General features: G+C 41.6%; 1 protein-coding gene across 1 annotated transcript in view; it reads right to left on the bottom strand.

Annotated features, from left to right (window-relative positions):
* Window positions 1-26,896, bottom strand: part of LOC100653797 (zinc finger protein 883-like) — a 66,405-nt gene extending 39,509 nt beyond the window's left edge. The window contains exons 1-2 of the mRNA XM_023540520.2: window positions 26,774-26,896; window positions 6,643-6,893 (exon numbers count right to left, since the gene is read on the bottom strand). Coding sequence (XP_023396288.2) covers window positions 6,643-6,645 — 3 coding nt within the window. The 5' untranslated portion in view covers window positions 6,646-6,893; window positions 26,774-26,896. The remainder of the gene's footprint in view (window positions 1-6,642; window positions 6,894-26,773) is intronic.
* Window positions 26,897-26,985: the final 89 nt, after the last annotated feature.

Here is a 26,985-nt window from a genome sequence, read left to right as displayed (position 1 = left end):
GAAAGGGAGCAACAAAAGTAACCCTGAGGCACAAGAAAACAAACAATAAAAATTAGGGCAGAACTAAATGAAATAGAAAACAAAAAAGCAATTGAAAGAATTAAAAAGACCAAAAACTGGTTCTTTGAAAAAATCAACAAAATTGATAAACCATTGGCCAAACTGACAAAAAAAAAAAAAAAAACAGGAGAGGAGGAAATAAACCAAGTAGGAAATGAGATGGTCCATATTACAACAGACCCAACCGAAATTTAAAAAAAATCATATCAGATTACTATGAAAAATTGTACTCTAACGAATTTGAAATCTTAGAATGGATGAATCCCTAGAAACACATTACCTACCTAAACTAACACAGAGGTAGAACAACTAAATAGACCCATAATAAGAGATTGAAAAGGTAATTAAAAAACTCCCAACAAAAAAAACGCCCTGGCCCTGACGATTTTACTGCAGAGTTCTATCAAACTTTCAGAGAAGAGTTAACACCACTACTACTAAAGGTATTTCAGAGCATAGAAGAGGAAGGAATACTCCCAAACTCATTCTATGAAGCCACCATATCCCTGATACCAAAACCAGCTAAAGACAGCACAAAAAAAGAAAATTACAGACCTATATCCCTCATGAACTTAGATGCAAAAATCCTCAACAAAATTCTAGCCAATGGAATTCAACAACATATCAAAAAAATAATTCACCATGACCAAGTAGGATTCATAGCAGGCAGATAGGGATGGTTCCACATTAGAAAAACAAGTAATGTAATCCATCACATAAATAAAAGAAAAGAATCACATGATTTTATCAATTGATGCAGAAAAGGCATTTGACAAAGTTCAACACCCATTCATGATAAAAACTCTCAACAAAATAGGAACAGAATGAAAATTCCTCAACATAATAAAGGGCATTTATACAAAGCCAACAGTCAATATCATCCTAAATGGAGAGAGCCTGAAAGCATTCCCCTTGAGATCGGTAACCAGACAAGGATGCCCTTTATCCCCATTCTTATTCAACATTGTGCTGGAGGTCCTAGCCAGAGCAATTAAGCTAGATAAAGAAATAAAGGGCAACCAGATTGGCAAGGGAGAAGTAAAATTATCTCTATTTGCAGATTACATGATCTTATACACAGAAAACCCTAAAGAATCCTCAAGAAAACTACTGAAACTAATACCAGAGTTCAGCATAGTACACGATAAACATACAAAAATCAGTTGGAGTCCTCTACACCAATAAAAAGAACATCGAAGAGGAAAAAACCAAATCAATACCATTTACAGTAGCCAACATGAAGATAAAATACTTAGCAATAAATCTTGCCAGGGAAGTAAAAGACTTATACAAAGAAAACTACAATACACTTCTATAAGAAACCAAAAGAGAGCTACATAAGTGGAAAAATGTACCTTGCTCGTGGATAGGAAGACTTAACATTGTAAAAATGTCAATTTGACCAAAAGCAATCCATACATTCAACGCAATTCTGATCCAAATTCCAACGACATTCTTTAATGAGATGGAGAAATAAATAACCAACTTCATATGGAAGGGAAAGGGGCCCCAGATAAGTAAAGCATTACTGAAAAAGAACAAAGTAGAAGGCCTCACTCTACCTGATTTTAGAACCTATTATACCGCCACAGTAGTCAAAAGAGCCTGGTACTGGTACAACAACAGACACATAAATCAACGGAACAGAATTGAGAATCTAGACAAAAATCCATCCACATATGAGTACCTGATATTTGACAAAGACCCCAAAGCAGTCAAATGGGGAAAAAACAGTCTTTTTAACAAATGGTGCTGGCATAACTGGATATCCATCTGCAAAAAAATAAAACAAGTCCCATACCTCACTCCATCCACAAAAATGAGCTCAAAGTGGATCAAAGACCTAAATATAAAATCTAAAATGATAAAGATCATGGAAGAAAAAATAGGGACGAAGCTAGGAGCCCGAATACGTGGCATAAACAATATAGAAAATATTACTAACAATGTAGAAGAAACACTAGATAACTGAGAGCTCCTAAAAATCAAACACCTATGTTCATGCAGAGACTTCACCAAAGAGTAAAACGATTCTCTACAGACTAGGAAAAAGTTTTCAGCTATGACATTTCCGATCAGCACTTGATCTCTAAAATCTACATGATACTGCAAAAACTCAACTACAAAAAGACAAATAACCCAATTAAAAAATGGGCAAAGGATATGAACAGAAACTTCACTAAAGAAGACATTCAGGTAGCTAACAGATACATGAGGAAATGTTCACGATCATTAGCCATTAGAGAAATGCAACTCAAAACTGCAATGAGATTTCATCTCACTCCAACAAGGCTGGTATTAATCCAAAAAACACAAAACAATAAATGTTGGAGAGGCTGTGGAGAGACTGGAACACTTACACACTGGTGGTGGGAATGTAACATGGTACAACCACTTTGGAAATCGATTTGCCGCTTCCTTAAAAAGCTAGAAATAGAGCTATCATACAATCCCACAATCCCACTCCTTGGAATATATCCTCGAGAAATAAGAGCCTTAACACGAACAGAAATATGCACACCCATGTTCACTGCAGCACTGTTTACAATAGCAAAAAGATGGAAGCAACCAAGGTGCCCATCAACGGAAGAATGGATAAACAAACTATGGTATATTCACACGATGGAATACTACGCATAGAAAAAGAACGGTGACGAATCTCTGAAACATTTCATAACATGGAGGAACCTCGAAGGCATTATGCTGAGTGAAACTAGTCAGTTGCAAAAGGACAAATATTGTATAAGACCACTATTAAAAGAATTCAAGAAACAGTTTAAACAGAGAATATTCTTTGACGGTTATGAGAAGGGGGAGGGAGGGAGGATGGGAGAAGGGCATTCACTAATTAGACAGTAGATAAGAACTACCTTAGGTGACAGGAAAGATAACACCCAATACAGCAGAGGTCAGCACAACTGGACTAAACCAAAAGCAATGAAGTTTCCGGAATAAACTGCTTTGAAGGCCAGCGTGGTAGGGGCAGATGTTTGGGGACCATGGTTTCAGGAGACATCTAAGTCAATTGCCATAATAAAATCTATTAAGAAAACATTTTGCATCCCACCTTGGATCGAGGCATCTAGGGTCTTAAATGCTAGCAAGTGGCCATGTAAGATGCATGAATTGGTCTCAACGCACCTGGATCAAAGGAGAATGAAGAACACCAATAACACAAGGTAATTACGAGCCCAAGAGAAAGAAAGGGCCACAGAAAGCAGAGACTACATCAGCCTGAGACCAGAACAGCTAGATGGTGCCCAGGTACAATCGATGACTGCCCTGACAGGGAACACAACAGAGAACCCCTGAGGAAGCAGGAGAGCAGTGGGATGCATACCCCAAATCCTCCTCAAAAGACCAGACTTAATGGTCTGACTGAGACTAGAAGGACCCCAGTGGTCATGGCCCCCAAACCACCTGTTGGCCCAGGACAGGAACCATTCCGAAAGCCAACTCTTCAGACAGGGATTGAACTGGACGATGGGTTGGAGAGGGATGCTGGTGAGGAGGGAGCTTCTTGAGACTATGCTGGCATCTCCTGCCTGGAGGGGAGATGAGAGGATAGACGCAGTTAGAAGCTGGCGAAACGGACACAAAAAGAGAGAGTGGAGGGAGGGAGCAGGCTGTCTCATTAGTGGGAGAGCAACTGGGAGTATGTAGCAAGGTGTATATAAGTTTTTGTGTGACAGACTGACTTACAAACTTTCACTTAAAGCACAATAAAAATTGTGTAAATTCCCGGACAGATATATGCACACCCATGTTTACTGCAGCACTGTTTACAATAGCAAAAAGATGGAAGCAACCAAGGTGCCCATCAACGGATGAACAGATAAATAAATTATGGTATATTCACACAATGGAATACTACGCATCAATAAAGAACAGTGAGGAATCTCTGAAGCATTTCATAAGATGGAGAAACCTGGAAGGCATTATGCTGAGTAAAATTATTTGTAAAAGGACGAATATTGTATAACACCACTATTATAAGAACTTGAGAAACAGTTTAAACTGAGAAGAAAACATTCTTTTGTGGTTACGAGAGGGGGGAGGGAGGGAGGATGGGAGAGGGGCATTCACTAATTAGACAGTAGATAAGAACTACTTTAGGTGAAGGGAAAGACAGCACACAATACAGGGGAGGTCAGCACAATTGGACTAAACCAAAAGCAAAAAAGTTCCCTAAATAAACTGAATGCTTCAAAGGCCAGCGTAGCAGGGACGGGGTCTGGGGACCATGGTTTCAGGGGACATCTAAGTCAATTGGCATAATAAAATCTATTAACAAAACATTCTGCATCCCGCTTTGAAGGGTGGCATCTGGGGTATTAAACGCTAGCAAGCAGCCATCTAAGATGCATGAATTGGTCTCAACCCACCTGGATCAAAGGAGAATGAAGAACACCAAGGACATAAAGTAATTACGAGCCCAAGAGACAGAAAGGGCCACATAAACCAGAGTCTACATCATCCTGAGACCAGAAGCGCTAGATGGTGCCCGGGTACAATCACCGACTGCCCTGACAGGGAACACAACAGAGAACCCCTGAGGAAGCAACAGAGCAGTGGGATGAAGACCCCAAATTCTCCACAACGGAGGAGGTCTGACTGAGACTAGAAGGACCCCAGTGTTCATGGCCCCCAGACCATCTGTTGGCCCAGGACAGGAACCATTCCCGAAGCCAACTCTTCAGACATGGATTGGACTGGACAATGGGTTGGAGAGGGATGCTGGTGAGGAGTGAGCTTCTTGGATCAGGTGGACACTTGAGACTATGTTGGCATCTCCTGCCTGGAGGGGCAGTGAGAGGGTGGAGGGGGTTAGAAGCTGGCGAAATGGACATGAAAAGGGAGAGTGGAGGGAGAGAGCGGGCTGTCTCATTAGGGGGAGAGTAATTGGGAGTGTGTAGCAAGGTCTGTATGAGTTTTTGTGTGAGAGACAAACTTGATTTGAAAGCTTTCACTTAAAGCACAATAAAAATTATTTTTAAAAAATTGTATAAATTCCATGCTACCTTCTGCATAACAAAGTACGGGAAATAAAAACTTTTTATTTATATTTGCTTGCTTTGACATAAACACTTGTAAGATGCTTCAGGAAAAAATAAAGCTGGTTATTTAAAGGTAGCTGGCAGAAGAGGAAAGGGCTGGATGAGGAAAGAATAGCAGCAAGTCTTCATAAAACATGCTGTTAAAGTTTATATTAAGTTTTAAATTTGAAGTTACTATCTGTTGGAAAAACACCATTTCAGTAAAATACATTGTACTTTTAAACATGATAAAAATGAAATGAAATATGGAGTGTTTTCATTATACTAGGAATTCACATTTCTAACAATAAAACTGTGAGTTTAATCATTCATGACTCAACTGTCATTAAGTGGTCTAATATACTTGTATAAGTCACAAAACTATAAACTAGAGCTTTCTTTCCAAACACAGTAACCAGGGATATCAGAGTTTGTATGCCCACTTTATCTTGGCTAAAATATTTAACATTGATGGTCTTGCCATGACTTGTCAATGGCAATGGGTTTTTTGGGGGGTGGTTAAACATAATAGGAGTCCTTAACAAGTTTCCGAAGATTTACATAAGCTTTAGAGTAACTTTTACAACAAAATAGGCATTCCTCTGTGTTTGAGAATTTTATATCCATTAAATTGAAAAACTCTCAATAGAAATACACCAAATGATCTAGAAATTTTTTTAAGTAGAAATTGTAAACCTAAGAACTTAAATACATCTCATATGTTGCGCTTGTCTAGCAAAAGCGAACGCTTCAGTTTTAAATTTCAATACAACAGTATGGAGAGCAGTCAAAAATTATAGGGAATAAATACCAACTCTCGACATAGATGGGAGGACAAGGACCTACACTGGGGACTCATGCTTTCCACACACCTGAAAGCCTCAAGGTAAAAGCTTTCCCCACTGAAAAAAAAGATGGGGCTAAAGACCCACACATGATTCAGCTGGACTTAGTATGTCCAGGTTCACACCTTTGGTGAGGGCCTGAAAGTATCAAGTCCCACGTAGGACGCCATAAACAGTCAGTGCCTTCCCCCACAAACACTCTCCTTCCTTATTACTCCATCACACCATGTCAGAGTGGAGTATACAGTGTTAGAACTGCACTGAAAAGGCTGCAGTGCTTGGGGGAAACCAAGAACACTGTTTGCAGTGATGGGACAGGATGGCTCTAGAGGGCCTAGGTCTCAGCCTTCTCAGCCAGAGCTGCTCTGTCTTTAGACTCCGGTCAGGAGACTGTCATTCAACATAGAGCACCAAGGCCTAGGGTGGGATGGTAATGCCCCATGGTGGCAGCTCTGAGAGTCACATGAAGAGGTGACCACAAGCATCCAAACCTTGAAAACCTACATACGTACAGATGAAGTGTCCAGGGACAGTGAAGCAGGGCCTTAGGATGCCTCCTAGGGCTCAGTCCCTTAGTCTCCTCTATCGCCTTTTTACCTCACTGAGGAATCATAGGGCCTGCAGCACACAGATGGTCCCCAAACAATTTCCACCAAGCCTCACTCTCTCACAGCAAGAATCCAGCTCTCTGCAGTACTCACCATTTTCTTGCTCCAGCTTTTGGAAGTATAAATGAATGTCCTCTCTAAGCCCTAGAAGCCATTTAAGGTAAGAGGGATACAAGTGGAAGCAAGGTCACTGGGAAGCCTGGAGGCAGACGAATAATATTTGCTCCATGCAGCCAGTTAGAGCAGTTGAAATCCTTACTTGTGATTTACAGACGTGCAAGATGGTCGCCCACGGTCCCCAGGTGCCTAGACTTGGCTAGTTCTCCCTGTGCCACACCTGAGACCTGAAACGGAAGAAGATAAAAGAAGACAATGTTAAGTAAGGAGGGAGTGATGGCTTCTTGGCCTACGGCTCTTTCCCTGGGCAGGGGTTCCTTCCAGGCTCAAGGTAATCTTCCACCCCGAGAGCATTTCCATTTAACACAGAACAAGCTCCAGGCTTCCAGAGCACACAATTTTATTCTTCACACAGATACACAGGCCTCTTCCTTCTGGAAACACAATCACACGCAGAGGGATTTACTCATACCAGAGCATGAGAAGCACCTGGCCTCGCCTGGCTGGAAAACATGAACCTGATTTCCTCTAGGGATCCAGAGGTCCAAAGTTGAGGTTGATGGTTCTCCTACTGAACTTCGCACCTTGTAGAGCAACACACACACACTTTAATTTGATATCAGCATATGCAAATTTTCAGGAAAGATATATTTTCTCAAATTTGTCAATGAACTCATTGTGTTATTGATTTTTAATTATGTCAGTAAAAATTTTTCCTTTGTGCTTTGTTTAATTTGTTAATTTTCATTCATTTATGGTACTGTAATAGGTGATCAGTATTTTTCAGTTGGATCTTGGCTGAAAGCAAAGAATACCAGAAAAGTGTTACCCTGTGTTTTATTGACTATACAAAGGTATTTGACTCTGTGGATCATAACAAATTATGGCTAACACTGCAAAGAATGGGAATCCCAGAACACTTAACTGTGCTCTTGAGGAACCTATACAAAGACCAAGAGGATGTCGTTTGGACAGAACAAGGGGATACTGGATGGTTTAAAGTCAAGAAAGGTGTGTAACAGGGTTGTATCCTTTCACCATACTTACTCAGTATATATGCTGAGCAAATAATTCAAGCTGGACTATATAAAGAAGAATGAGACTGGACTGGACTAAGACTCATTAACAACCTACAATATGCGGATGACACAACCTTGGCTGCTGAAAGCAAATGATTTAAAATGCTTACTGATGAAGATCAAAGAATATAGCCTTCAGTACAGATTATTCCTCAACATAAAGAAAGCAAAAACCCTCACAACTACACCAATAAGCAACATCATGATAATACTGAAAATATTGAAGTTCTCAAGGATTTCACTTTACCAGAACCAACAATCAATGCCCATGGATGCAGCAGTCAATAAATCAAATGATACTCCAGCAAATTTGAAAACCTAGAGAAAATGGAGAAATTTCAAGAGATACACTACCTACCTAAACTAACACAAACTGAAGTAGAAAAAAAAACTCACAACAAAGGAAGAGATTGAAAAGGTAATAACCACCCCCGCCCCCCCGCCCCCGTGCAAAAAAAAAGGCCCTAGCCCAGACAGCTTCCCTGGAGAATTCTACCAAACTTTTAGAGAAGAGCTAAACACCAATACTACTCAAGCTATTTGAGAGCACAGAAAAAGGAAGGACTACTCCTGAACTCATTCTATGAAGCCAGCATAACCCTGACACCAAAGCCAGGCAAATACACCACAAAAAAAAGAAAACTACAGACCAATATCCCTCATGAACACAGATCCAAAAATTCTCAACAAAATTCTAGCCAGTAGAACTCAAAAGCATATCATAATACCAATACATCATGACCAAGTGGCATGCATACCAGGTATGCAGGGATGGTCCAACATTAGAAAATTAACATAATCCACCACTTAAATAAAACTAAAGAAAAAAATCCACATGGTCTTATCAACTGATACAGAAAACGCATTTGACAAAGTCCAATGCCCATTGCTGATAAAAACTCTCAGCGAAATAGGAATACAAGGGAAATTTCCCCACACAATAAAGGGTATTTATGAACACAAAACCAACAGACAACATCATTCTAAAAGGAGACAGAAAGCATTCTCCTTGATATTGGGAACCAGACAAGGATCCCCTTTATCACCACGCTTATTCAACATTGTGCTAGAAGTTCTAGACAGAGCAATAAGACAAGAAAAAGAAATAAAGGACATCCAAATTGGTAAGGAAGAGGTAAAATTATCCCTATTCACAGATGATATGATCTTAGACAAAGAAAACCCCAAAGAATCCATAAAAAGGCTACTAGAACTAACGAGAAGATTTCAGCAAAGCAGCAGGATACGATATTAACATAAAAAATCAGTTAGATTCCTCTACACCATTAAGGAGAACTTTAAAGAGGAAAGAACCAATTCAATACCATTTACAATAGCCCTCAAGAAGATAAAGTACTTAGGAATAAATCTAACCAGGGCCTTAAAAGACCTAGTCAAAGGAAACTTCAAAACACTTCTTTAAGAAACCAAAAGACACCTACATAAGTGGAAAAACATACTATGCTCATGGATAAGAAGACTCGACAATGCAAAAATGCCAATTCTACACAAAGCAATCTACAGGTACAATGCAATTCCGATCCAAATTCCAAGAGCATTCTTTAATGAGGTAGAGAAACAAATCATCAACTTTATATGGAAAAGGAAGAGGCCACAAATAAGTAAAGCATTACTGAAGAAGAAAAAAGTGGGAGGCCTCACACTACCTGATTTTGGAACCTGTTATACAGCCCCAGTAGTCAAAACAACCTGGTACTTGTACAACAACAGACACACAGACGAAGGAAACAGAATTGAGAACCCAGACGTAAATCCATTCATCTATAAGCAGTTGGTATTTGACAAAGGGCTAAAGTCCATTAGAATCTCTTTGACAAACGTACATGTATAAACCCCTACATGTCTCTCAGTCTGTCGTACTGTGTGGCCTTGCCTGTTGCTGTGATGCTGGAAGCTATGCCACCAGTATTCAGATACCAGCACGGTCACCCATGGCGGACAGGTTTCAGCTGAGCTTCCAGACTAAGACTAGGAAGAAGGATCTGGCAGTCTACTTCTGAAAAGAATTAGCCAGTGAAGACCTTATGAATAGCAGCGGAACACTGTCTGATACAGTGCTGGAAGATGAGCCCCCCAGGTTGGAAGGCACTCAAAAGACAACTGGGGAAGAGCTGCTTCCTCAAAGTAGACCCAACCCAACCCAGTGCTGTCAAGAGTCGACCTTAATGATGTGGATGGTCTCAAGTTTTTGGGACCTTCATTTGCTGATGTGACACAACTCAAAATGAGAACAGGTGCAATTATTCATTAACAATTGGAACCTGGAATATACGAAGTATGAAACCTAGGAAAATTGGAAATCGTAAAAAATGAAATGGAATGAAGAAACATCGATATCCTAGGCATTAGTGAGCTGAAATGGACTGGTATTGGCCATTCTGAATTGAACAATCATATGGTCTTCTATGCGAGGAATGACAAATTGAAGAGGAATGACGCTGCATCCATCGTCAAAAAGAACATTTCAAGATCTATCCTAAAGTACAGCGTTGTCAGTGACAGAATAACATCTGTCATGCCTACAAGGAAGACCAGTTAACACTACTATTATTCAAATTTACGCATCAACCACTAAGGCCAAAGATGAAGAAATAGAAGATTTTTATTAGCTGCTGCAGTCTGAAATTGATCGAACACGCAATCAGGATGCATTGATAATTACTGGTGACTGGAATGCGAAAGTAGGAAACAAAGAAGAAGGATCTGTAGTTGGAAAACGTGGCCTTGGAGATAGAAATGATGCTGGAGATCACATGACAGAATTTTGCAAGATCAACAACTTCTTCACCGCAAATGCCTTTTTTCACCAACATAAATGGCAACTATACAAATGGACCTCGCCAGATAGAATACACAGGAATCAAAATGACTACATCTGTGGAAAGAGGTAATGGAAAAGCTCACTATTATCAGTCAGAACAAGGCCAGGCGCTGACTGTGGAACAGGCCATCAATTGCTTAGATGCAAGTTCAAGCTGAAACTGAAGAAAATTAGAACAAGCACATGACAACCAAAGTATGACCTTGAATATATCCCACATGAATTTAGAAACCATCTCAAGAATAGATTTGATGCCTTAAACACTAATGACTCACGACCACACGAGTTGTGGAATGACATCAAGGACATCATACATGAAGAAGCAAGAGGTCATTAAAAAGACAGGAAAGAAAGAAAAGACCTAAATGGATGTCAGAAGACACTCTGAAACTTGCTCTTTGAATGTGGAGCAACTAAAGCGAAAGGAAGAAATGATGAAGTCAAGGAACTGGACGGAAGATTTCAAAAGGCAGCTCAAGAAGAAGTATTATGATGACATGAGCAAAGAGCTGGAGATAGAAAATCAAAAGGGAAGAAGACGCTTGGCATTTCTCAAGCTGAAAGAACTGAAGAAAAAATTCAAGCCTCAAGTTGAAATACTGAAAGATTCTATGGGAAAAATATTAAACGACACAGGAAGCATCAAAAAAAGATGGAAGGAATATACAAAGTCAGAATGCCAAGAAGAATTGCTTTACGTTCAGCCATTTCAAGAGGTAGCATATGACCAGAAACCAATGGTACTGAAGGAAGAAGTCCAAGCTGCACTGAAGGCATTGGTGAAAAACAAGACTCCAGAAATTACGGAATAATACTGAGGTGTTTCAACAAATGGATGCAGCACTGGAAGAGCTCACTCATGCATGCCAAGAAATTTGGAAGACTGCTACCTGACCAATCGACTGAAAGTCATCCATATTTATGCCCATCCCCAAGAAAGGTGATCCAACCGAATGGGGAAAAATCAAACAACATCATTAACGTCACAGGAAAGCAAAATTTTTCTGGAGATCATTCAAAAGCAGCTGCAGCAGTACATCAACAGAAAACTGCCAGAAGTTCAGGCCGGAATCAGAAGAGGACTTGGGACCAGATATATCATTATTGATGTCAGATGGATCCTGGCTGAAAGTAGAGAATACAAGAAGGACATTTACCGGTGTTTTATTGACTATACAAAGGCATTCGACTGTGTGAATGATAACAAATTCTGGAAAACATTGCGAAGAAGGAGAATTTCAGCACACTTAATTGTGCTCATGAGGAACCTGTACATAGATCAACAGGCAGCTCTTCAGACAGAACAAGGAGATACTGGGTGGTTTAAAGTCAGGAAAGGTATGCGTCAGGGTTGTATTCTTTCACTATATCTACTCAATCTGTATGCTGAGCAAATAATTCGAGAAGGTGGACTATATGAAGAAGAACACAGCATCAGGATTGGAGGATTAACGACCTGCATTATGCAGATGACACAACCTTGCTTGCTGAAAGTGAAGAGGACTTGAAGCACTTACTGATGAAGATCAAAGACCATGGCCTTCAGTGTGGATTTACAACTCAACATAAAAGAAAAATCCTCACAACTGGACCAGTAAGCAACATCAAGATACACAGAGAAAAGGCTGAATTTGTCAAGGATTTCATTTTACTTGGATCCACAATCAACACCCAAGGAAGCAGCAGTCAAGAAATCAAAAGATGCATTGCATTGGGCAAATCTGCTGCAAGATCTCTTTAAAGTGTTGAAAAGCAAAGATGTCCCTTTGAAGACTAAGGTGTGCCTGATAGAAGCCATGGTATTTTCAATCACATCATGTGCATGTGAAAGCTGGACAATGAATAACGAAGACTGAATAAGAATTAATGCCTTTGAATTGTGGTGTTGGCAAAGAATATTGAATTGGACTGCTAAAAGAAAGAGCAAATCTGTTTTGAAGAAGTATAACCAGAATGCTCCTTAGAAGCAACGATAGTGAGACAGCGTCTTACATACTTTTGACATGTTGTTAGAGTGGATCAGTCCCTGGAGAAGGACATCATGCTTGGTAAAGTACAGGGTAAGTGGGAAAGAGGAAGACCCTCAAGGAGATGGACTGACACAGTGGCTGCAACAATGGGCTCAAGCATAGTAAGGATTGTGAGCATGGCGAAGGACTGGACAGTGTTTCCTTCTGTGGTACCCTGACTCGCTATGAGTCGGAACCGGCTTGACAGCACCTAACAACAACAACAGGTGTAAAAAGATGAAATAAGATTCACACCTCATGCCATACACAAAAACTAACTTAAAATTGACCAAAGACCTAAATATAAATTTTAAAATGATAAAGATTATGGAAGAAAAAATAGGGATAATGCTAGGGTCCCTAATACGTGGCATCAATAAAAAAAAAAAGGAATCAATAGTATACAATTAATCACTAACGATGCAGAAACATTGGAAGAAAAACTAGATTAACTGGGAGCTCCTAAAAATTAAACATTTATGCTCATTAAAAGACTTTACTAAAAAAGTAAAAGAGAACCTACAGACTGGGAAAAAAATTTTGGCTGTGACATATCTGATAACAGTATAATCTCTAAAATGTACAAGATATTGTAACATATCAACAAAAAAAAAGGCAAATAATCCAGTTAAAAAATGAGCAGAGGATATGAACAGACACTTCACCAAATAAGACATTCAGGTGGGTAAAAGACAATCATTAGCCATTAGAGAAATGCAAACCAAAACTACATTGAGATAGCTTCTTACCCCAACATTGCTGGCACTAATTCAAAAAACACAAAATAACAAATGCTGGAGAGGCTGTGGGGAGACTGGAATTTTTAGGCACTGCTGATGAGAATGTAAAATGGTATAACCACTTTGGAAGATGATACAACCCAAGCAAGCCCACTGCCATCGAGTCGATTCCAACTCATAGCCACCCTATAGGAAAATAATATGGCGCTCCCTTAAAAAGCTAGACATAGAAATGCCATATGATCCAGGAATTCCAGTCATAGAATATGCTCTAGAGAAATAAGAGCCATCACCCAAAGGGACACTGCACATCCATGTTCACTGCGACACTATTCACAATAGCAAAAAGGTGGAAACAACCTATATTCCCATCAACAGATGCATAGATAAACAAATTACCGCACATACACACAATGGGCTACAATGCAATGATAAAGAATAATCATGAATCCATGAAACATCTCACAACATGGATGAATCTGGAGGACATTATGCTGAGTTAAATAAGTCAGTCACGAAAGGTCAAATGTTGTATGAGACTACTATTATAAGAACTCAAGAAAATGTTTACACACAGAAAACGACATTCTTTGATGGTTAAGAGGGTGGGGAAGGAGAGGAAAGGGAAATCGCTAACTAGATAACAAACGTCAACTTCGGTGAAGGGAAGGAAAACATACCATACAGGGGAAGTCAGCACAACTGTACCAATGCAAAAGCACATAAGTCTCCTGCTGTTGTTAGGTGCCGCCAACTTGGTTCCAACTCATAGTGATCCTATGTACAAGAGAACAAAACACTGCCTGGTCCTGTGCCATCCTCACAATCATTATGCTTGAGCCCACTGTTGCAGCTACTGTGTCAATCCATCTCATTGAGGTTCTTCCTCTCTTTTGCTGACCCCCTACTTTACCAAGCATGATGTCTTTCTTCAGGAATGGATCACTCCTGTTAAGTTTCCTAAACACATCCAAACACCTTGAGGGACTGAGTAGCCGGGGCTGGGGACCATGATCTTGGGAGAAATCTAGGTAATAAAGAAAATGTTCTACAACCCACATTGTTGAGTAGTGTCTGGGGTCTTAAAACCTTGAGAATGGCTATCTAAGATACATCTGTTGGTCACATTCTAATCAGAGCAAAAGAGAATGAAGAAAACTAAGACAAGTATCGGCCCAAAGGACTAAAGGACCACATGAACCACAGACTCTACCAGCCTGAGACCAGAAGAACTAGAGGGTGCCTGGCTACAACCAACGACAGCTCTGACAGGAATCACAACAGAAAGTCCCAGACACAATGGGAGAAAAATGTAGAACAGAATTCACGTTCATGAAAAAGACCCGACTTACTGGTCTGACAGAGACTGGAGGAACCCGAGACTATGGCCCCTGGACGCTCTGTTAACCCACAGCTGAAACCATTCCCGAAGCCCACTTTTCAGACAAAGATTAGACAGGCCTATAAAACAAAAAACAACACATGTGTGGAACGTGCCTCTTAGCTCCATCAAATATAGGAGACCAAGTAGGCAACTCCTGTCGTAAAACAAGAAGGCAGGAGGGAACAAGAACTGGACGAATGGACACAGGGAACCTGGGATGGAAAGGAGGAGTATGCTGTCACATTGTGGGGACTGTAAACAATGTCGTAAAACAATATGTATATAAATTTTTCAATGAAAAATTAACTTGAGCTCTAAACTTTCACCTAAAGCACGATAAAAATTAAAAAAAAAAAATCAAACTACATATTGCATTGGGCAAATCTGTTGAAAAGCAAAGATGTCACCCTGAGGATTCAGGTGCAGCTGACCCAAGTCACGGTATTTTCAATCACCTCATATGCATGTGAAAGCTGGACAATGAATAAGGAAGGCCAAGGAAGAATTGAGGACTTTGAATTATGTCATTGACAAAGAATACTGAATATACCATAGGCTGCAAGCAGAGCAAACACATCTGTATTGGAGGAAATACAGCCAGAATGTTTGCTGGAAGCAAGGATGGTGAGACTTCATGTTATCAACAGGGACCCCAAAAAACCCAGCAGGGACCAGTGCCTAGAAAAGGCCATCATGCTTGGTAAAGCAGAGAGTCAGTGAAAAAGAGGAAGACCCTCAACCAGACGGACTGACACAGTGGCTGCACCAACGAGCTCAAACATAGCTACAATCGTGAGGATGCAGGACTGGGCAAGGTTTCGTTCTGGTGTACACAGGGTCACTGTGAGATGGAGCCAACTGGAAGGTACCTAACACACTTTTCCTGTTGATTTTACAACTGACATTTCTTCTCCTTGCGTTTTTTTTTTTTCCTTCGCTCTCAGGATATGTTACCAGCAGTCCACATGTGTTCCAGAAATATGGGAAGATTCCTGGATGCTTTCTCTTTCAAGCTTACGACAATCAATCTGTAAATCAGAAAATCATTAAGTTTTCTCTAAGAAGCAGTCTCCCGCCTCTGTTCCCCTTTGTTTCCATCCCACATCCTCACCCAGTTGACTTCTACTCTTTTATTTCTCGGTCTCAGAGCAAATGTACTCTCTCTCACACACACAGACTTTATACCAGAATCTCCCCTGTAAGCATTTTCCTTCCTTTTATTAATTTCTCTAAAAGCACTAATTTTAGTTCACATCCTAATTTCCATGCTAATTATTTTCAGCTTGTTCAGTGTGTAGAATTTCAAGCCTATCACAGACCTGCTGGATCAAAATGCATATTTTAATGGGATCCCCAGGTTATCCACGTGAAATCTGAGAAGCATTCGGTGCTCTGTAGCCTGTAAGTCAAGGAATGCGCATTCAATCGACTGAGATGCTATGATTTGATCAATTGTTTCTGTGTGACCTTTTAAGCCATGGTCTTCTAACTCCCACTCAAGTGACGGGGCGGGACTGTGCAAATAAGGCAATTGTGGCCCACCAAGGGGACTGGTCAGTTTTGCCTTAAAAGAAAGTCAATTCCAGAGCAGAGAGAGGATCCCGTCACTACCAAGGAAGAAGAGCCAGGAGAAGGAAGCGTGCCCTTTGGACCCAGGATCTATGTGCTGAGATGCACCTGGAAACAGGAGATAGAGACAGAGACAGAGCAAGCAGTGAGGGCAGAGAAAGGACAGTAGGAGACACAGTGATGGGCTTTGTGGCCCACAGAGGGAGAAGGCTGAGTGCCTTTGGGCAAGGGGCTTCCTAGTGGAGTAGGGTGCCTCTGGGCACTTATCGGCACTTAAGTTCTGCGTGGCCATTCCAGTGAATTCTTGAACCAAGCAGAGAAGTAGACAGTCCCATGGGAGGGACGTTTGCTGTCAGAACTGGTAAAGGTGGTGAGGAGAGTAGGCATGTCTGACCTCTGCCTCATACATATGAGCCTTGGACTGTTGATCTTGATTCTCCTGTCTCTCCCTTGTGTTAGAGGAAGTCGGACGCTACCCTCATGCCATTTTTATAGATGCCCTTTGAACCATCAACATCTACGTTATATCATTCACTACTTTCCTGAGCCACAACCAATCTCCATGTCTAGGCCTCCTCACATTCTTCCTTACTTTGTTCCTAACAAGCTCCTGCCTGATGTCATTCATTCACAATCGACATTTCCAAAATCTATCTGCAGCACAGGATTACTGGAGTGCTCTGTTTTAAATCTCAAATACATTCTCACTTATCTCTGCTGAGTGTCCATCAGCGGCTATTCACTGGCCTTCAGAAACTCAGGGTAGTCAGCATGGTTCTAAACAACCTGCTGCCATGGCTCCTCCAATCTGGCTCACACCACCCCCAACCCACAGTTGGTTTTCTCTGCTTCAATTGCCTCTGACTTTCATTAAGGAACGGATGATACTGAGCTCTGCTCCCTCAGGGATTTACACACTCATTTTCCCCAGCTGAAATACTTTTTCTGCCCTCATCCATCTCATGTTATCAGCCCTGCTCAACCATGTATGTAGCCAAATCTAACTAATTTTTTTAATCTTCACTTAAATAATTTGCAGTCTAATCTAACTCTCAGGTTAGGTCCTTTTATTACAGGTATTAGATGTCCCTGGTTTTTCATTATTTATTTAAAACTGTCCTCCATACTAGACTGCAAATCAATGGGCACACACTCTGTATTTTGTTTTCTTGTTCTTTCTGGCCTATGTAACACTGATCACCGAGGACACAAACAGATTATTGCCTGTTGTATATACCCTTGACCAGCACTATCCAGTGAAATTTTCTGTGAAGACAGACATGTTTTGTCTCTGCACAGTCTAATATGGTAGTCACTAGCCCCATGTGGCTATTTAGCACTTAAAATGTGACTACTGCAACTAAGGAACTCAATTTTTTCTGTTGTTGTTGTTAGGTGCCATCGAGTCAGTTCCAACTCACAGAGACCCTATGTACAACAGAACGAGATACTGCCTGGTCCTGCGCCTTCTTCACAATCGTTGTTATGCTTGAGCTCGCTGTTGTAGCCAGTGTGTCAATCCATTTCAATTTTTTCTTTTAGTTTTAATTAATTTTATTTGAAATAGCCACAACTAGCTACTGGGACCACAGCTCTAGTGGACTCACCAGAAATATAAGCAACCAATATATCACAGAGGGTGTGAAAGCTGCCATCACCACAATGCAGAGCTTCACTGCTTTTTTGTTTGCTGGAAGCCTTTCACATAGGATATAAACCAAAAACCAAACCCAGTGCTGTCAAGTCGATCCTGACTCATAGCGACCCTATAGGACAGAGTAGAACTGCCCCGTAGAGCTTCCAAGGAGCGCCTGGTAGATTCAAACTGCCGGCCCTTTGGTTAGCAGCCATAGCACTTAACCACTATGCCACCAGGGTTTCCCACATAGGCTACAGGGCTTGTAAAAGCGAAGGTAACATTCAATTCTATTTGGTTGTATTTACATGATTAAGGTCAACCTAAGGTGGCAGGAAGGGCACTCTCTGAGAAGGTGACTTTGAAGTGAGACCTGAATTATAAGTATTGTCGGATTCCTATAGTTAAGTTTTCCTTTAATCAGAGAAAATACCTGATGCAAAGACTGAAAGGCAAGAAAAATCTTCACATCATTCAAAGTTTTTAAAAAATGTAGTGTGCTTCATGACATGGGGCCCCCAGGAAGCCTGATCCCACCCAAAACAATTCTTCCACCAGCATTTCACTGGGCCTCAATTTCACACATAGAGATGCATTCCTTAAGCGGTGAAGATTCTCCATTCTTCCCAAGATCCCAATTGAACTGCAAATATTCTTTGGAGAAGGGATAATCAGCTAACGCCCTAACAAGATATCTTCTGGGAATAAACCTCAAGGAGTTCTTAAGATGACGTGGAGACAGGAGGAGACAAAGTGGAGTGCTGCTGTAACAAATACCTAAAATGTAGAAAGGGTTTTAGAATTAGGTAATGAGAGGTGGGACCAAGATGGCGGAGTAGTCAGATGCTTCTGGTGGTCCCTCTTACAACAAAGACCCCCCAAAAACAAGGGAATCGATTATATATGATGATCTAGGACCCCTAAACATCAAAGGCAAAGTTGAGGAATTGGACCGAGCGGCAGGGGGAGGGAGAGACAGTTCAGAAGCAGTGACGAGTTGCCGGACCCATCCCAGTGGGAACTGGCACCCTGCAGGCTGGATGCGCTGGTGCGAGCACAGGTAACCAAGGAGTGCAGATCAGGATGCATTTTCTACATCGGGAGAGACCAAGCTACAGAGAGGTCACTCACGTCACCAGAATCAGTGAAAAGCAGCCTTCTCAGCAAAAGATAAGTACTTACATTTAATCTACAGCATGGACCAAAAAACTCCTTTGGAAAAAACTCTCTCCCATTTAACTTACCCCCTCCACTCTACACTGGGTCCTGAGCTGGCTTCAGTGATAGCCGCTTTTCTTGGGCAGGAAGTAGGACCTGTTGCACATCCTGAGCCATCCTCCCAGCCTTGGAGAAGGAACAAATTAACAAACGGGGAAAAAATAATCTGCCAGCTCCTCTAAGCTGGGAACTTAGGGCAGAAACAGCTTCTCTGCCTAGGCACAGGCACATAAGCAGCCCACAGAATCTGAGTGCCTTTCACCCCTGCATAGACCTGTGTGCAGCATTTCAACAGCATATGCACTAATTAGCACAGTACAACAGGGTATATGCCTGAAGTCTAATTTCAACTGTTTCAGCTATATGGTGGAGAGACAGTTAGTGACGTTTGACACTACGCTGCTTATTAAGCAGAGTCCTCACCTACCTATTTCAGGGGCCTGAGCACTGGTGGTTTAACCCACACCACCTAGCAACCCTCACAGGGATCCAAGGATAAGTGGTGTCTCCCAGTCCTTACAGCCAACAGCACTGTGTGCCCACAATCCAGCTGCAAAACCCATCTACCTAGGCGCCCTAGGGAACAGGGACACACTTTCCTCACAGACACTCAGGCTGTTGTCAGTCCCCTGCCTTGCTCACCGTGTGAACCCCTATTGCAGCCAGATACCTGTGACTACACCAATCACCCCTGCTCGTCTAAGACTGTAGGTGAAAGCCTGTAGCATACACTTGATTACCGACTACCCTGACACCTGACTGAATCCATGCGAGAAAAAGGAATGTACTCCTGGTTCATATACCTAGTAAACAGCTCTAACCACCTGATGACAGGATGTTAGAGCTTCAAAGGCACCAATAATTAAATTAGCTCACTCACGCAGCCTATTTGGGCATATCAGAACAAGAAACTAGGACACAATAAGCAAATGTAAAATAAATACAATAACTTATTGATGGCTTGGAGAAAACAGTCAATATCAAATTACATAAAGAGGCAGACCATGATAACTTCAGCAAGCTAGCAAAACAAAGAATCAAGAAATCTTCCAGAAGAAGAAAACTTCCTGGAACTACCAGAGGTAGAATACAAAAGATTAATATAAGAACTCTTCAAAAGATCAGGAAGGAGATCAGGCAAAACACAGAACAAGCCAAGGAACACACAGACATATAATTAGAGGAACTTAAGAAGATTAAAGAAAAGCATAATGACAAATTTAATAAGCTGCAAGAATCCATATAAAGTCACCAAACAGAAATTCAGAAGATTAACAATAAAATTTCAGAACTAGACAACTCAATAAAAAGTCACAGGAGCAGAATTGAGGAAATGGAAGTCAGTGAGGCTGAAGATAAAGCACTTGACACCAACATATTTGAGGAAAAATCAGATAAAAGAATTTAAGAAAAAGAAGAAGCCATAAGAATTATGTGGGACTCTTATCAAGAGAAATAACCTATGAGTAATTGGAGTATCAGAACAGGGAGAGAGAACAGAAAATACAGAGGGAATTGTTGAAGATCTGCTGGCAGAAAACTTCCCTGATATCGTGAAAGATGGGAAAATACCTTAGCAAGGTGCTCATCGAACCCCACACGAGGTAGATCCCAAAAGAAAGTCACCAAGACATATTATAATCAAACTTGTCAAAACCAAAGATAAAGAGAGAATTTTAAGAGCTGCTAGGGGTAAACCAAAAGTCACCTACAAACGAGAGTCAATAAGACTAAACTCGGACTACTCAGCAGAAACCACACAGGCAAGAAGGCAATGCGAAGGCATATATAAAGCCTTGTAGGAAAAAACTGCCAGCTGAGAATTATATATCCAGCAAAACTGTCTCTCCAACATGAAGGTGAAATTAGGACATTTCCAGATAAACAGAAGTTTTAGGGAATTTGCAAAAAAACAAATCAAAATTACAGGAATACTAAAGGAAGTGTTCAGTTAGAAAATCAATAACATCAGATAACAACCCAAGACTAGAACACAGGACAGAGCAACAAGATATCAACCCAGATAGGGAAATCACAAAAACAAATCAAAGCTAAAACACTCAAAACAGGGAAATAAAATTGCGTAATGTGTAGCGGCTGGAAGAGTTTTAACGCACCTAATAGTAAAAGCCTAGACTGCCTTGAATAGACTGCTGGTACAGTTATGGACGTCAAAGGCAACTCTGGTGAGGGCTCATAATGAAGTTAGGAGAGCTATACAGAATGTCTCTATCAGTTTTAGAGAATACTTATGGCACCAGCAACAGAATGTAGCTAGAAATGTGGACATTAATCATGCTTCTGGTGAGGCATTAAAAGAAAACGATGAATAACGTGACTGGTCAATGGGAGAAGGGTGATTCTTTTTATGCAGTAATAAGGAACTCGTCTGAATTATGTTCAAATGTTTGGTGGAAGGTAGAACTTGTAAGTGATGAAATTGCATATTTAGCCGAGGAGATTGCTAAGCAAAATCTTAAGGGGCAGCATGGTACCTCCTTCACACTTACAGTAAAAAGCAAGCACAAAGAGATGGACTTAAGAAAGAATTGTGCAAAATTAAAACAAAACTTAAAGATTTGGAAAATTCTGTCGTACAAACTAAGGACATGCATGCTAGAACTTTCACCAAGAATGTGGCTACACAATCTTTTATAAAAGAGATTAAGTCAGTGACTGATGGATCTAACCAACTACCACAGCAGAAAGCCCATCAGCTAAGACTCAAGGGGACAGAGAAAAAGAACAAAAGGAAAGAACATTGTCTGCCTCTTGGAATTCTACAGGCAGGAGACTGGCCAAAGGAGCTACATCTGTTGTCCTCTAAGAAAAGGACCATCCCTGGAGCAATCCAAAGATCAACAGACCTGTTAGAAGGTACACAGGAAGCAGGGCTGCCTCAGTTTCAAAGGGTAGAGTCACAGCCTCCTAGGTTTAAAAGAGTCAGATCTTCACCCACTCAGTTCCGGAGGATGGGCCCGATGCCCAAAGCTAAGGGGGCAGGGCTGCCATGCTCAAAGGGCAGAAGAATGGGGCTTACTGGGGCCAAGGGGGTGGGGTTGCCACTGAGATGGACTAGCAGAATGGGACTGCCCGAAGTCAAGGGAGTAGAGTTGCCACACCAGTGGGCCTGGAAGGTGCAACTGAATCCCAGGGCTGAGGAGCCTACACCCGGATCCAGAGAGCACAGCCAACACCCAGAATCTGGAGGACAGGGACATTGCCCACATGGTCCCAAACAAAACAAGGTTTTCTTCAAGCCTTGAGAGCTAATGTAAATTCTTCTGTTGGGTTTTAGACTTGCTTGGTGCCCATTATCCCTATTTTCCCTTCAATTTCTCCCATTTCTAATGGAAATGTCTACCTTGCTGTGCCTGCTCCACTGCTGTGTTTTGGAAACTGATAACTAGCAGTCTAGATTTCACAGTTCCACAGATGAGGATGCAATACGCCTAAAGTCTCAACCATATTTGATTTAGATGACTCAGAAGATGAGATTTTGATCTTGTAATTGATTTAAGACTTTGGGGATGATGTAATGGGGTGAATGTGTTTCACATGTTACGAGGACACAAATTTTGGGGGGCCAAAGGGTGGAATGTTATGGATTGAATTGTGTACGCCCAAAATACATGTTATAAATCCTAGCCTCTATGCCTATGGTTATAATCCCATTTGGGAATGGGCTGTTTTAGTTACGTGTATGAGGCAGGATTAGTGTAGGGTGTATCTTGAGCCAATCTCTTTTGAGATACAAAAGAGATTAAACAAGCAAGCTAGAAAGCAGAAATGGGGGAAGGGGGATGCCAAGCCACATGAAGATCACCCAACGGAAGAATTTCAAAGAGACAAGGACCTTCCGCCAGAGCCTGCAAAGAGAAAGCCTCCCCCTAGAGCCAGCAAAATGAATTCGAACTTCTAGCCTCCTGAACTGTGAGAAAATAAATGTGTTTGTTAAAGCCGCCCACTTGTGGTATTTCTGTGTTAGCAGCACTAGATAACTAAAGGAGTCTTAGTAGCGTAGTGATTAAGAGCTCGGCTGCTAACCAAAAGGTCAGCAGTTCAAATCCACCAACCACTCCTTGGAAACCCTATGGGGCAGTTTTACTCTGCCCTACAGGGTTGCTACGAGTCGGAAACAATTCGAGGGTACTCAACAACAACAACAGATAACTACAACAAGGTACTTTTATACCAACGTTCACTGGCATACTATTCAAAATAGCCAAAAAGAAGAAATAACCCAAAGTCTCATCAACAGATGCATGGATAAACAAAACATAATATATTTATACAATGGAGTATTGTTCAGTCATAAAAAAAAACTGAAGTTTTCATAAATGCTACAATATGGATGAACCCTGAAAACGCTACGCTAAGTGAAACGAGTCAAACACAAAAGGACAAATATTGTACGATCCCACTCATATGAAATAGCTAGAATAGGCAAGTGCATACAGACTGACGTTTGTTAGTGGTTACCGGGGCTGAATGGAGGGAGGAAGTGCAGTTAACGCTTAAGGGGCACTGCGTTTCTGCCAAGGGTGATGGAAAAACTTGGAAACTGAGAGTAGCGATGGATGCACAACATGGTGAAAGCAACTGTTACTGAATCATATATGTAAATACGGCTGAAACAGGAAAAAGTTTTGTTATATATATTTTACCAAACACACACAAAAAAGATTAGCATGAAATGAACATATGACACCATTAAAAAATAAAGTAACAGTTTCTTGGGCTCAGTGCGTAAGTAAAAGGAGGAGAATTTACGTACTACGAGGCTATAGAGAAGAAAGTGGGTATTTCAACATTTTGACATCAAAAATTTCATGCCAACCTTACGCTGTACTAACCTAGAAAAATAAAATCACCTTTTAGGAACTGCAGTATGCAAAGGGGCTTTTGAAGGTAATAGAATCTTGATCACCTTTGCTTGTAATATGAACAAAAAAGGACTACTTCTAAGGAAAAAAAATCTTAAGAATTATAATTCTAAATAGTATAAAGAAAAAAGATGACGTTAATGGCATTAGAGTTAGCAATGATTTCTCAAACAGGACACTTTTGAAGTGATATGTGCAGCTGCCCCTTGAGTCTATGGTGTTGGTTGCCCTGGAGTCAATTTCAACTGATGGCGACCAGGTGCGTGCAGAGTAGAACTTCTCCTAGTAATTTTAACATTTGCGCCATCCAGGGACTCCCTACTTGACTTTTTAGTGTCTATAGGTGTTTTTTCCTATGTTCAATAGCATGGTTTTCTTGTGCTTCCATTCAGTAGATTCGATACACACATGACCTTCATTCTACATTATTTCATTTGGTTTAAAAAGAAACATATTCTCTAGTCATATTACAGATGCCACACATTATTTGCTCAATTTAAGCATTACTTCTTTATATTCAAAACTATGAATTATGACTAAGTAGTTGCAGATTTCACATTTATTTAAGCAAGAGTTCTGTGTGAAATGATTATTACAAAGGATGAGGTACTTTTTGCAACACTGTAGTGTGGACTGCCAGAAGAACCAACAAATCTGTCTTGCAGGAAATACAACCAGAATGCTCCTCAGAAGCAAAGAGGGAGAGACTACGTCTCACGTACTTTGGGCATGTTATCAGGATGGATCAGTCCCTGGAGAAGGACATCACGCTTGGGAAACTAGGGGGTCAGCAAAAAAGAGGAAGACCCTCAAAGAGGTGGATTGGCACAGTGGCTGTAACAATGGGCTCAAGCATAACAACCATTATGAGGATGGTGCAGGCCAGTCAGTGTTTCGTTCTATTGTACATATGGTCGCTACGAGCAGAACCGGCTCCACAGCACCTAACAACGACAAAAACAACAGTGTGGCTGGCCCTCTAGGATCTACTCAAGTATTTTGATTAGTTTTGGGGTCGAACCACTGACCTTTCATTTAGCAGCCGAGCACTTCAGCACCGCACTACCAGAGCTCCTCTTTATTACACATGCCTCCCACTTTGTCCTCATTCCTAATATTTGCTGTTCTGACATTGGGAATATGAATGGCTTTTGTTCCAAGAAGCCTTCAATCTATTAAGTATGGTCTTTAGTAGCAAAAATTGTGGTTGAATCACCAAACTATAAGATCTTGGACAAACACTGGCTGTGTGATCTCGATAAATCCCTTATCAGCCACATCACATTTTACCTGCAGACCAACCAGGACTGGCCATATTGTTTCTCACATAATCACGATGAAAATGTATGCCTTAGAGCCAAAGTAATTCCAGGAATCGTGCCTGTATTTTCCTCCTCAATTTGGGATAGACATTGGAGAAGGATGTGGCAGTCTGCTTCTGTAAAGATTACAGCCTTGGAAACCCTACAGGGCTGTTCTACTACACTATAGGGTCACAAGAAATTGGAATCGACTTGAGGGCAATGGGTTTTTCTTTTGCTTTTATGGTCCTAAATTCACCTACTCATTTCCACCTTACATTTTTAAATTCCTCATCTATCTTAAATACCTACAACCATTAAAGTAGAGGAGGATGTATTCCTCACCATAATCTTCCCCTGTGTATGAACAGCAACGCTCAACAAGTGCTGTCTCATGAAGCACAATGGGAACAACTTTTTTTTTATTGTACTTTAGATGAGGATTTACAGAACTAGTTTCCCACTAAACACTACACATAGTTTTATGACACTGTTTAACAACCCCACAACATGTCAACCGTCTCCCTTCTCGACCCTGGGTTGCTTATTAGCAGCTTTCCTGTCCCCTCCTGCCTTGCAGTCCTTGTCCCTGGGCTGTTGTATCCCCTTAGTCTCATTTTATGAGCCTGTCTAATCTTTGGCTGAAGGATCAGCCTTGGGAGTGACTTCCTTAATGAGCTAAAAGGGTGGCCAGGGGCCATACTCTTGGGTTTCTCCAGTCTCTGTCAGGCCAGTAAATCTGGTCTTTTTTGGTGATTTAGAATTTTGTTCTACATTTTTCCCTAGCTCTGTCTGGGACCCTCTATTGTGATCTCTGTCAGAGCAGTCAGTGGTGGTAGCCGGGCACCATCTAGCTGTGCTGGACTCAGCCTGGTGGAGGCTGTGGTAGATGGAAAGCACTGTTTATTTACTGTCTGGTATCTCCCCCGCCAGGGCAGTCAGGTCCCAGAGCCTGGTTTGCCCCAGCAGCCCCACACCTTCCATGGTAGATCCGATGGGAGCATTTTGAGCAGCGCACTGGACAGGGTGAGAGCAGGGCATTTAGACTCAGGCCAACTACCCTGAGCTTCCTGACTGTGCGTTTCTCACAAACATCCAGGTGAAGCTGATGCTGCTGATCTGAAAACCACGCTTTTGTTCAGCGGGATTCCCACAACTTTACCTGTTCATCCACCCAGAGACACAGCGCCACCCGCCTACCCGGCTTCCCGACTCTGGTAGTTCAGAAAGGAGCTGCGCCCGGGTGGGCCGGGACACCCAAGGAGGCGGCAGGAGAGCGGCGGCGGCGGCGGCGGCGGCGGGAGGGCCCCGCACAGCCCGGCTACAAAAAGTCCCGCAGCTCTGGGAGGGCAGAGAGGCCAGGAGTGCGCAGAAGAGCAGGCGCAGAGCCCTCAGCCCCGTGGACTGTACCTGCTGCAGGACAGACACAAACACAAAACCTACCTCAAAACAGCGCTTGCCATGCAACCAAACACAACTCCCGGCCCTTAGACCAGCACTTCCACTTCCGGTTTCAGACGCCAAAGGTGCCGTAGGGAAGGGGCTCCGTGCACGGACCGGGAGGGCTCCACCTAGTGTCCAAGCGGTTTAGTGCCTTTGTCGTGAACTAGGGGTATCGTTGCTGATGTCAGATGTATCCTGGCTGAAAGCAAAGA

Source organism: Loxodonta africana, chromosome 3 (assembly GCF_030014295.1).
Source record: "Loxodonta africana isolate mLoxAfr1 chromosome 3, mLoxAfr1.hap2, whole genome shotgun sequence".
NCBI lineage: Eukaryota > Metazoa > Chordata > Mammalia > Proboscidea > Elephantidae > Loxodonta > Loxodonta africana.
Note: the sequence above shows the minus strand (reverse complement) of the source record. Positions and strands in the feature narration are given on the sequence as shown.